The sequence below is a fragment of the Nyctibius grandis genome, chromosome 6, assembly GCF_013368605.1.
Source record: "Nyctibius grandis isolate bNycGra1 chromosome 6, bNycGra1.pri, whole genome shotgun sequence".
NCBI lineage: Eukaryota > Metazoa > Chordata > Aves > Nyctibiiformes > Nyctibiidae > Nyctibius > Nyctibius grandis.
This window is the reverse complement of record NC_090663.1, coordinates 32739525-32752493: the sequence shown is the minus strand read 5'-3', so window position 1 is coordinate 32752493 and position 12969 is coordinate 32739525. Positions and strand designations below refer to the sequence as shown.

General features: G+C 34.8%; 1 protein-coding gene across 1 annotated transcript in view; it reads right to left on the bottom strand.

Annotated features, from left to right (window-relative positions):
* CEP135 (centrosomal protein 135) overlaps positions 1-12969 on the bottom strand; it is a 36327-nt gene that overhangs the window by 20469 nt on the left and 2889 nt on the right. Inside the window, exons 2-10 of the mRNA XM_068403877.1 lie at positions 10303-10467; positions 9025-9215; positions 8359-8526; positions 6830-6971; positions 5074-5158; positions 3983-4111; positions 2059-2274; positions 1399-1464; positions 402-552 (exon numbers count right to left, since the gene is read on the bottom strand). Of these exons, the coding sequence (XP_068259978.1) occupies positions 402-552; positions 1399-1464; positions 2059-2274; positions 3983-4111; positions 5074-5158; positions 6830-6971; positions 8359-8526; positions 9025-9215; positions 10303-10415 (1261 nt within the window). The 5' untranslated portion in view covers positions 10416-10467. The remainder of the gene's footprint in view (positions 1-401; positions 553-1398; positions 1465-2058; positions 2275-3982; positions 4112-5073; positions 5159-6829; positions 6972-8358; positions 8527-9024; positions 9216-10302; positions 10468-12969) is intronic.

The following is a 12969-nucleotide window of genomic DNA, read 5'->3' as shown; positions in this document are numbered from 1 at the left end:
AGGTTTTCAAGATACAACCAGATAAAGCTCTCAACAAACACAGTCTGAATTCACTCACTCAGAAAGACAGAGAATAAAAACAGCTTTGGACAAAAGAAATTATTTTGTCTGAACTGCCATAGTATCAGTATTGGGATGTCCTGTGGGATCACAGTAAAGAGCTCAACTTAAAAGTCATCACATATAGAATGAAAACACGTTTTCATGACAAAAGTTTTCACTTCAATTCTGACTGAAGACCTACAGTCTTCTTTTAACTTACACATATCAAGTCTTTTAGTATTATTAACTGTATCTTAACTAGGTAAGGTTTTCCATTTCAAAAATCTTAACTAGGTAAGGTTTTCCATTTCAAAAATCATATTAAGATAATTTACAGGAATCTACATTTCATGATTTACCTTTTATTTCTAAGTTCTCTGTTTTTTCTGTCAGCCTTTGTTTCTCTTGTTCAAGCTGTTTTAACAACAGTTCAAGATTCTCTTTATCATCTGCTTTTCCAAAGAGTTCTTCATTCAGTCTTTCGTTCTCCCTACGACATGAGCACAACTCCTGAAGTAACAAGTATTATTACAAAAATTAGAAGTGCCAACAGAGATATTTGGAAAAAAATATTTAACATTTTGTTAAACTTTTAATATTAAACACTGTTTACATCCATTTAACCTGGATGTTTCATGCTTTAACATTTGTCAAAGGCCATCATTGTTTTTATACTACTTTTTATTACATCAAAGTAAGCGTCACATTTGACTTGGTTTGCATCCAGTAACAAAACAAGCAAGGTTAACCCTTGTTTAATTCAAGAAACCAACCAGAAGGTTAGTGGGATACAAACATGGAAAAAAGCAATAACTAAAGCAAGAAATCATTTTTAATGGCATTTACACTTTAACACTGTTGGTGTTAAAGTACATCACAATATAGCATCTCAGTCAACCCAAATCAATCAAATGCTATTTGGTATGTCTTTCCTATAATCTGGCGCCCTGAAAATGAAATATTTTTGTATTTTCAAGTTCACTAGAAGTATTGCCAAGTATTGTGTAATTATTCACATGCTGATTAAGAAACAAAGTAGTTTCTAAATTAAGAAAATCCTCTAGGATGTCGTAACTCCTTTGTTGTAAGAATGACTATGTCATGGAAATTACAACTTCAGACAGCAGAAATAAGGAAATGTACCATAAGGACACAGTCAACCATACTGTCTACAGAGGTTTCTTTCAGTTTATTTTTGCAACAATATGACGTAGTTTCTTTAGTTCTCATTTATTAATTAGTAACGTATTACAATAGAGTTCTGGGGTACTTAATTTTTATAATAAATGAAAGAATCATGTGGATGACAGTATCATAAAAATGCTACAAACAAGAACTGTAACTATTTTTACTTACTGATTTAAGCTTTGTTATTGTTTCTTCAAGATCCTGTATTTCACTGTGTTTTCTTTCAATTTCTTTCTATCAACCAAAATTAACCTATATGTTAAAAGTTACATATTCAAAATGACAACAATTCCTTTGTTAAAGAAAAATTAAGGAAACAGACTATTTTTGTAAGAAACAAAGTATAATTAGTTCCTTGTAATCTGCTAAATTTTAAGTAGTAAACCTCCTATGAACTGAAAGTACAAAAAATTTGTGGTATACACACCCATGTTCTTTTGGAGCACAACAATTAAATAAATCATTGCATGACTCCGCATAGAAAAAAAAAACCCTCTAAACACAGGCATCACTGTTGCAAATATCTATTACCTATCAATAGTTTGAAGAATCTCAGAATTTTATTTCATACTAAGCTAACAGAAGAAGGAAGACAGATTGCCTTTTACTAAACTCATCTCACCTAATACAGTAAAGAGACCAAATTGTTGTGATTAATCATCTTAGAGATTCTGTATCATCTGAGAAATTCTGTATAATATTAAGTACACAGGAAAAAAATCTTTTTAATCTTCCTTTACAAGCCAATAAGTCATTTGTTGTAATCAAAGATATACAGCCACCTAAGAGCTGAGCAGATCCTTCACACTGCAACACGTTAGCAATTACCTTTGCTTCTCCTATTTCCTTATCTGCAGTCTCGAGCACAATTTCCTTGTGTCTTTCCAACTGCTGTGCCAAGTGGTCTATTTCATTCAGTTCTTGACACAGTTCTTGATTTTTAGTGCTTAAATGCACTACCTCACTAGTCACATTTTGTTTAGTGTCCAAGAGGTCTTGAATGCGATTTTCAAGTTCTTTGTTTGTTTGCTGAAGATATTCAACCTGAAAGATATTTTTCATTAAAACATTAATATGTATTGTTAAACTAGGTAGCAAAAGTTGCTCTCAGTCTTCTGAAATATAGCATCTCTATATCCATAGTAAAAAAGGGACATCCTGTTAAAAATGGCAAGATTTTCTACTTTTAGAACTTAATGCTTATCAACATAAAAAAATAGGATTCTACAAAGGTGCAAGGTGAAGGATTTCATTACAACACTGTTCTTTAACTAGTCTCCGAAACCTGGGGTTTATTCTAAAAACAAAGTACTGAAAAGCAGAGATCTGTATAGAAACCTGTCTTGGGCATCTGTCCAGTAGAGCCAGTGTACTCAGTTTCCCTAAATTTCACAAGATATGAGGACACATTCTTCTCTCCACCTTTGTAGTATATTTGCTAGGCTTAGTCTCACCATTACTCCTTCATAAAAGTGAAGCTTTATAGATCAGATTACCAAAACTTATCTTGCCCCCAACATACCTCAGCACCTTAAAAACAACATCCTCAGAAATCCTGCTCTACAGACATTGTTTTTCCCAGCATACTTTTACCTGAGAGTAAAGGGAAGAGAAGCAGGGATGTAGAGTAGGAATAAAAAATACACACAATAAGTTACACTACCCAGGGAAATGGGAGCCTGTAGTATCTTGAAAGATTCAAGATAACAGAGGTGCTCCACTTCCATCTCCACACAACTTTCCTCAAAACTCCAGAAAGAAGTATTACTGTAGACACAGAAAGTCTGAGTCCTCTCATAGTCATGAATACTACTACATAGATATATCCATCCATTTATTGTCAGAGAATAAAAGTGGTATACTGGCACTGAGCCTGACTGAATAGTCTTCATGGCGCAAGACCAGCTTTATGCAGCTCTGGGCTCACACTCTGTACAATCAATTTGTGTTCAGCATGACTTACTAATTCAGGATCACTGAACACAGCTGTACTGCTTCCAAGACATAGCTCGTTCTGTTTTTTTGCAGCACTGAACCTAAGCTAATAAAATCTGCAACATGGCTCTCATGCCACTGTACATCATGCACAATCAGCATACAAAACATCTAACTCGGAAAAACAGAGGATTGATGGTATTAATCCAGAGATGGGCTTTACTTGGTCTTTACTCCAGCCTGTCTTGTATTATTTTTCTTAAATCCTCATTCTGAGACCAATATTGAATGCATGCTAATTATGCTCAGTAAACACAAACATATTTATCCTAAGCTCATCCTTTCCTTGCAAGTCTATGCTGGAGTAAAGGTGGGGACCATTTGAATCCAATGACAAAGATTCTCTCCTATCTGGTGAGATTATCTGCAGGATTACTCCTTATCATAAGTACATATACAATTGTTAGTTCCTAAACATAAATGGTATGCATGGAAAAAAAAAAATTAAAGAAAAATTAAAATAAAATAAGTATTTTCAAACTTGCTGAAAAGACTGCATCTGAATACTCTCAGATTAATATTACTATGTATAGATGTGAGTTCATAGAATTCTTTACCAAAACCATTCTAATAGACTTTTAAAACAAGAAATGAAATTTCCTTAGACAAGAAACTCTGCCACCTAAAAACCGAAGCAAGTTAAATTCATTGATTTTATATCTAATAGTGATTTTTTTAAAGAGCTAGAAGTTTTGTGGGTTTTTCTGGATTGCTAGTATTTTTAGTTTTGACTAAACAACAGTAATAAATCCATTACCTGCAAATTCAAATGGGCGATAAGCTTCTCATTACTTTTGCTTCTCGATTCCAGAGAGAGAACCTCATGAGAACGCCCACCATCCAACGCTAGCACTAGGCGCTCTATTTCTTTGTCTCTTAGCTCAACCTTTGAGGAAAAAGAAAAGTTATTTGCTATCTTCTATACCATTTAATAGAACCTTTGTTCAAATAAACACCTATATAACATTCAGTAAAAAGATATGCACTTAATAATGCAATTTTTATCTTTAACATCCATTTTTTTTAATACTGGATTTTTCTGAAAAAAAGTGATTGCTTTGAAAGAAAAATAAATTAATCAAATAGAATTTGTGGAAAAAAAACCCTGAAACAATTCCTACTAGATTATTTTCTTGAAAAGAAATCAACAATTTTCATTTAAAGTGAAGTTAATGAATGTTGCAAATTAATCATCTGAGACTAGCATTTAAATTTAGGGAAAAAGCTTTTAAATCAGCTAATTCAGTATCTATTTCAGTCACTGAAAAACAGGGAATACGGGAAGAGGAAAACCAAGATGTGAACAAGAAAAGGAGGTTGGTGTCCACTAATCCCCGGATATTGAAACATATAACAACATATGAACAATTGATGCAATTCCCCCACTTAAAGTCTATACACATCAATCCACTCTAAAATACTGTAAATCGGTTGTTCATAAATTAACTTGCAAAAATTAAAAATTAAAAAAAATACAACCAAGTCCAAACAGCGAAAAAAAATATCCTCAGGTATCTCTAGATCAAATTACTATTTTGGACCAGTTAATGCTTCTGCACTAAAAACCCCTAGACATACACAAATTCTACTTATGATCATCAAGTTTTGCTTATTTAATGTAGCTTTAATACACAAAATACATCAGCAAAAGCAGCAGGCAAATATTTTATCACTGCTGCTCTCTCCAAAAGCAGAGGAGAGAAACAGCTCAACATAGGCAAGTTAGAATAATTGTATTTCAAAAGCCCTACAATGCTTTCCCAATGAGTTTAAAACACAAATTATAATCAAGGCCATTACAATGGCTACTACGGACAAATAATAATAAAAAAAAATATGTAAAGATACCTGTTTGCTATAATTTTTCATTCCACGTTCAGATATCTCCAGTTTTTCCTGTAGCTCTGTTACTTCTGACTGAAGTTCATGAATTCTGAAATGTAGCAATACACTGCTTATATGGATTCACAAAAGAATCTTATGTACACAACAATTCAATATTAGTACTTTCTCTTTGCTCCTGAATGTAAATATTTCACAAAAAAATAGTTTTGTTCATACAAAATATTAACGCAGAAGCCGTAGTTTGAGATATTGTAGCAGGTTGACTTTGGTTGGCTGCCAGACCGCCACTCAGCTGCTCTCTCACTCCCCCGCCTCAACAGGATGGGGGAGAAAATAAGATAAAAAAGCTCATGGGTCAAGATAAAGACAGGGAGATCATTTACCAATTACTGTCACAAAAAACAGAGACTTGACTTGGGGAAGATTAAATTAATTTATCATCAATTAAAAATAGAGTAGGATGGTGAGAAACAAAGACAAATTAAAAACACCTTCCTCCCACCCTCCCACTTTTTTCCCAACCTCAACTTCACTGCTGCACTCCTGACTCTTACACCTCCTCATACCCCAAGTGGTGCAGCAGGGATGGGGAATGGGAGCTGCAGTCAGCTCATAACACTTCAGCTTTGCTGCTCCTTCCTCCTCACACTGGTCCCCTCTTCCAGTGTGGGGCCCCTTCCACGGGATACAGTCCTTCAAGAACTGCTCCAGCATCGGTCATCTCCACGCAGCACAGTCCTTCAGGAACAGACTGCTCCAGCGTGAGTCCCTCATGGACCACAGCTCCTGCCAGAAAACCTGCTCCTGCACGGGCTCCCCTCCACAAGCTGCAGGAACACAGGCTGCAGCTTCCTTCAGGGCATATCCACTTGCCCCAGCAGGGGGTCCTCCACGGGCTGCAGTGTGGATATCTACTCTGATGTGGTTCTCTCCACAGGCTGCACAGGCAACTTGCATCACCATGGTCTTCACCACAAGCTGCAGGGGAATCTCTGCTCCGATGCCTGAAGTGCATCCTCCCCCTCCCTCATCACTGACCTTGGTGTCCACGGAGTTGGTTCTCTCACATTTTTATTACTCTTCCCTCTCACTGCTGCTGCGCAGCATTGTTTTTTACCCTTTCTTAAATACATTTTCACAAGGGAGCCATCAGCTTGGCTGACGGGCGCAGCTGTGACCCATGGTGGGTCTGTTTTGAAATCAGATGGAACTGGCTGTGTCCAGCACAGGGTAGCCGCTGGTTTCTTCTTAGAGAGGCCACCCCTGCAATTCCCGTTACTGTCAACTCCTTGCCATGTAAACTCTATATAGATACATTCTAAATAAGAAAAAAGAATTTACTTGAACCTTTCATAATACAGGTTCCCAAGCCAAAAATAGTATTACAAAAATCAAGAATATTTTAGTCTTCCAAAATAAATAGGAAAAATCAGTTTACTCCTACACAAAACATTATACCTAGCTTTTTCCCAGAATACTCAAATCTAAAATCAGGTATAACAGTAAAACCAGTATGGAAATCTTAAGAGAAATCCTTTAAGGAAATAAGCAGCTTATTAAATATCCATTGCAGCTTTGTCACAGGCAGCACTGCCAATCACTAAGCAAAATCCTATTTAACAACTATAGTGCTCTTAAAACATCATGAAATACCATTTTGTTTGAAGCAAATTTGAAAGGCAGAAGGAGGGTGGGGTTTGGAAAATCACTGCAGATATTTAACACCTATACTTCAAAATTTGAAAGTTCTTTAGATTACCGATTATCAGCCACCTGAAGAAGGTCTGCGATATAAGGGTCCTCTGGCTGAGGAACTGGATAGGCACTAACACCTGATGGAGGGACAGGCTGGTCTATCTGCATGCGTTGACGCCTGAAGGGAATGCTTCTTTTTCTGCCACCTAAAAGCCCAAACCCAAATGCCTATTACTTGGAGTTAAAGCAAGGGAGGCGTCATTGTCTTTAATACGAAATGAAATTTCTTATTTATTCCACTGTTTCTGAACTGGCACGTTTCACCATTTTAATCTTCCTGTATAAGTTAATAAAATTTGTACATTCTAGATAACACCATTCTTGCAGGTTAGCATCAGCTTTGTCAAAGTTCAGTTTCACACTAAGGAAACATGCAAAGTTCAGTATAAGTAATTTTCCCCAGTGTTTAAGACCCTAAATATTCTACAGTTAAAACTTGTTGAACCTGTTAGTGATTTATCTTACTAAAAAAGCTAAATTAAAACATCACAAAAGACATTTTGTTTACACATTTAAGAACTATTTTATAACTGAACTAACCTCTGCATTGTTTAGTAATGGTTTTTTTTCTTCTATCCTATTGTCATTTCAGTGAATGAATACCACAAGTATATGAAGAATAGTAGGTTATTTGCTTGCATGGTAACATTATATTAAAACCAAAGCAAAACACAGTATTATTTCCAGAGGGAACAATTACTCTTCATCACACGATTAACAATGCTTGATGCCATAGTACAGAAAAATCCCAGAAGACTGGTGACCAAGGGGCAAGTATGCAGAAAGACAGGCAAAAGTGTAACATGGCTTCTTGGAAGTGAAGGACATGAAATGCCAAAAGGTGTGGAAAATAGAGAGGAATTTTAATTTCACCTATCTATTATTTTCCCTCAGATACCAAAAACACATAGGTAATTCAATGACTTGGAAAGAAAAGACAATTTCAAAATTTCACAAAATACTTCTCACTATTTCCCTTAGCTTGAAAAAAAAATGAAGAAAAAGGAAACCCTGGAGAAAGAAATTAACCTGAAAGTAAAGTCCAGACCATTTTAAGTTACCATAAGCTTTCAGAGGTTTGGAATACTTGTTTGTAGACATATTTTGCATCTTGTTACTTTTAGATCTTGGTTACAAAAATCTGAATTAGTCACTTTACACATCATCAATTAGCTGTCAAAACGATTCAAGCGTCAAACAGCCTCCGATTAAATTAGGTGCAGCATTAAAAAAATAAAAATCGCTGCTGATTAACAGTGCTTTCCAGTCACATTTTAACTTAATAGTCTGCTATTGAATCTAAGTTTGTATTCAAATTTGTCCCTAACACAAGTGATGTGCTAAAGAAACTTCTTCCATACAGAGAAAAAGACTGAATTCAGAGCTAAAACTTTCAAAAGGTAATGTTATTCTATGGGATAGCTATTTTACTGTAGTAACTTCTCTTCCTAGAGGAAAAAAAAATATTATGTTCTGAAGAGTCAAAAAAAAGCCCAGAGAAAAGTTAAAATATCTGTGATTATTTACACTCACCAGGTGTTTGCACCACTGCTTGAAGATTTTTCTCCTGAAGCTGCTGAATTTTTTCAGTCTTGGCTTTGCTCTCTTTTTCCAGCATTTTAATTTTATGTATGTATTGGTTATTCAGAAATTTCAAGTCAGACGTTTCGTGTTCAACCCTCCTTAAGGAGGCTTTCAAATCTTCAAGGGAGAAAAAAAGCAATATTATCTTTCTTATTCATTATTATTTTCCTAGTAGCACCAAAATAGGCATAAGAGAATCCTATATTCTTTTTCCATAACATGAAATTTTCAAATACACATACATATGTGTATATATATATAGACACAAACACACAAAAATATATGCTTATACATGTTATACAAATAAAACCCCCTTGTAGAATAAAGGCACATTTAACAGCAGTATTTAATTTTAAATTAAAAAGTAGCATTCCAAGGTATAACGTATACGTTAAAAACTTCTAACATTTTCATATTTGATTAAAACAATGATTTGCAGGACCTCAGAAAAAGAAATGCCTGTGCATGAGCCTTAATTCATTAAAGGCACCAAAGCCAATGACTACTCACACTCACTTATAAGTACAGATAAATGAATCTGCAGATCAAAGATTTGGCAGCAATTTTATTTTGGCATGGAAGGATTAAAAAAAAGTATCATAATTTTTATATTACCTTTAACATGACGATCAGATTGCTCTTTCAGTTTTAATATTTCTAAATGTAGTTCATTATTTTCCCTGGTAAGTTTAGCATTCTCTGTTTTATAAGGTTCCAAAATAGCATCATAATTGCTGCATTCTTTTTCAGATTTTCCAGCAGATAACTTTGCACTGCGCAAGCTCTCAGTTGTATGAACTAGGTCACTTGAATAAAAGAGCATCAGACACGTCAGAAATGTTATCAGCCTTTACACTGCAGATGCAAATATTTATTATGACCTGAGAAACAAAACCCTTTCCCTGAGACCATGTTAACTGTAGAACAAATGGGTTCAAAGAAAGGCAGGAGAACATTCATGTAAGAAAAACAGAAAGACAGGAATCATTCACTTAAAAAAAAAGTTAATACGAAAGGACAGGGCAAATATAAAAAATAAAAATATTTAGAAAGCATATCAGGAGCTTACATCTGATAATTCTATAAAACTCTCTTTTCTACAACTAGTGAGATATTCAAAATTGGCAAGATGATTTTTTTTCCTCCAAACACTACGTAAGTTGTAGCACTACTTACCACAGAAGAAGCTTGAACAATTAACATGGCCCAGAAGGTTACTAGTATTTATATGGTGATCAGAAGCTCCATAATAGAGATTTTTGGTAAGCAGCTATGAACTTTTTCATGAAAATAATATCAAAGTCGGTGACTGAGAAATTAGACCTATCTGTCAGACACCAGAATAAGACTTAATGTTGAAGGCAGATTACTCCACATATGCCTACCTATGGTTCTTCCATGTGTATTAGATGCTATGAAATAGTAGATGTACTAAGAAGGTCACCTGAAAACTTGTTTTTCTTCCGCTAAAAACTGCAGAGATAGCAAATTTAAACTTCACCAAAATGAGACCATGAAAAATGGAGCTGTGAATATTTTATTTTAAGTCACAATACAGACAACAATTTTTTATATCGCCAGTTATAAGAGTGTGTCCTTTAAGCACATATCAATAGCGACTATTCTTGGCTCTCTGATGAGGTTAGAAAAGTTGAATTTTGCTAGACCATAGATCCTTACAAACGATTCTACTGAATTAAATGAAATCTTAAGATGTTCTCATCACTTAATCAAACCTATTTGACTTCATGATACACAGGAACTGAATGTTAGCTCTGAAATAACATTGCTTGAAAATAATCTTCAGACTAAGCATTCTCCCTTATATGTCAAAAATCAAACAATACCTACTATATGATCACTATGTTTTTTAATGAATCCCTTTTTGAATACCTAAAAAGCTTTTCCACCAAAGGTAAACTCTCCACTCCCAACGGTTGCCGATAGCCCAGTTGATCTAGACGTTTCCTGAGATTAATGAACCTTCGCTCTGCAGTTGCAGTCATTGTAAACACACCTCCAAAGCAGCTTTTGTCACAGTCAAGAAAAATAGGACACCTGCAAAAGATTGTTACAGCATTTGTCCTTCAAAGAAGGAATACAGAAAAAAGTAATGGAAAAAACATCTTTTTGTGTAGGAAATATAGTGCATAAGCATGTCCTTAAAGTTTAAGTAAACCAAAAGAGAATCATAGAGCAACTAAAAAGTTTTAAACATATTTACATATTTCTTTAAAAAGAAATATTTGCCTTGGCAATTTGTTTTCTCTTTCCTAACATCTTAGAGTACGAATATAAATTTTTCTTTCCAGTATCTAAGAACTGAACTCTGAAAAGATCTTTCTGTGGGAAGACTAATAAGTAGATTCTGATTTTTTTGCATCATGGTATCTTCCACAATCCAAATTGACAGATTATTCTCAAATACCCCATATACTTTTTCCTTTCATATATAAATCTTACTTTTAAAGTTTACAAGGCAGTACCTTACATAACTTATGCCAACCATTTGTAAAATTGCATAAAATGTGTAAAATTTTAAAGGCAGATTAACTTGGAACATCTTTTTTCTATGAGGGAAAACAGGAAAGAAAAAAATCACCGGTGTACTATAGTCCTACCTGCTTTGTTTTCTGGAAAATACAGTTCAAGGATCAGAAGGGTTTTTTTCTCCTTTTGACTGATTAATTATCTTTTTATTACTAAAAGGCGCTGGATCAGCACTACTGTATCTGAATCCAGATGAGAATTTTGGTTTTGCCATGTACACTTGAGGGAGGAAGAACTTTTACACTGTTATGTCCTTCTGAATTTAGAGATAGAATGAGAAAAGAAATGGAATACTAAAGTTGATGCTCATCAATATATGAAAACATCTCTTCATTAGTTAGAAATATTTTTGAAAAATAGTTATTTCAGTAAAACTTTTTCTCCCCACATTTCTTCAGAAGTTTCAGTATTAACCTACTGGCTCCAAAGACCTCAGCAGCCAAACTACCAATCTGAGGAAGCATTGTTTGTATCTCATATAAAGGGGACAGAATATTGATATAATTTAAACCATGCTGTTTCATAATCCCCTAAATTTTAAAAAATATATTAAATATATGCAGGTATTTGAAAATAAAATTATTTATGAATAATAAAATCAGAAAACATGCAAGTTTCTCTCCTGTATGAGGCTGGAAAGTAAGATTTCATCTCATTGTATCAAAACGCTACAAAGAAGTCTAGCAATGAGACTGTGGTTGCCAGGTGCTGCTCCATGGATGAGAGAAAATCACCAGTCTTATGAGCACACCATCTGTTCCAGGTACTGCCAAAATATTTGTTTGAAGAGGTGCAGGATGTTGAGATATTAACTAGGCAATGGCATGGAAAACAATCCCTTACATATCATACTGGGATGGTTGAAGGAGGAGGAGGCGTCCTTCCTTCCCCTAACTGGTAACTGTCAATGTACTAAGTGGAAGTCAACATACTAACATGTACTAAATGCTCTTTGTTCTCCTTTGGCAGTCAAAGATTAAAGCTAAAAGTGATGAGACCTTGGTATTTCTGCATTAATGTTGAGGATTCTGTGTTGAATTCAGCAAAACAGTGATTCTGTTACTGTGCCTAGATTTAGTCTCAGGAACACATATTATTACAGAAGTAAGCTGATAACTCTTGAGCCCATCTTCTCCTTAAGAAGAACTGTATCAGTTAAATATATTAAATTAGTTTAAAATTGTTCATCAAACTTTATTTAATAGCTTGTGTTTTGGAAAGAGAAAGGATTTTTCTACTAATCCTGTTGAGAAAGTTTTACAGCAGAAACATCAAGAACAAAACTGTGTCACAGCTTGTAAGGGAATAAAGATTTTCTGCAGCAACTGCAAAGAAAATAAATGGACAGATATTAGCACTCCAGTAACTGTGGCTAGTAAGTAGATAGAGGATCTTGCTAAATCACTGCAATGGATGTTTAAGTGAGGTGTAGTTACCTAAACTCACTCTAATATTAAGATGTACCAACAGTTTTCTGGTTGAATCACTCTCCTTCCTAAAGACTGGAAATTTTTAATTCAAGACATTATTGCCACCAGAATCAAACAAGAAAGGGTATTATCTTATATGCCCTAGAGCCACATCTGATCCAACATTAGTCCAGGAAATAAGTAGCTGGAGTATAGGTCCAAAAGAGGTCCAGGAATGAAAGTAAGAATTGGGGGTTGTTATTTCAGAGAGCTTAATACAGTTATTAAAGTCTTCAAAGACAATAATCATTGTACACGCTTTGTTGCAATGAAATTATGTGTCAGTAATTCCAGACCTCTGTCATTACAGACAACCATAGCATAAATCTCATATCCTAAACTTAAAGTCTATCACTAGTCTTACCATGACATCAAAAAGTATCTAGTAACTTCTTCTCCATCAGGAAAATTTGGTTTTCTGGGAAAAAAAAAATTAAATAGGTAGGCTGGGCTGAGTGGAGGGTCACAGTTGACCCCCCATACTGCATTAGGAACTTTGACACAAGGTTTACTTTAGTGCTGACTGAGGACCTGTCTCCTG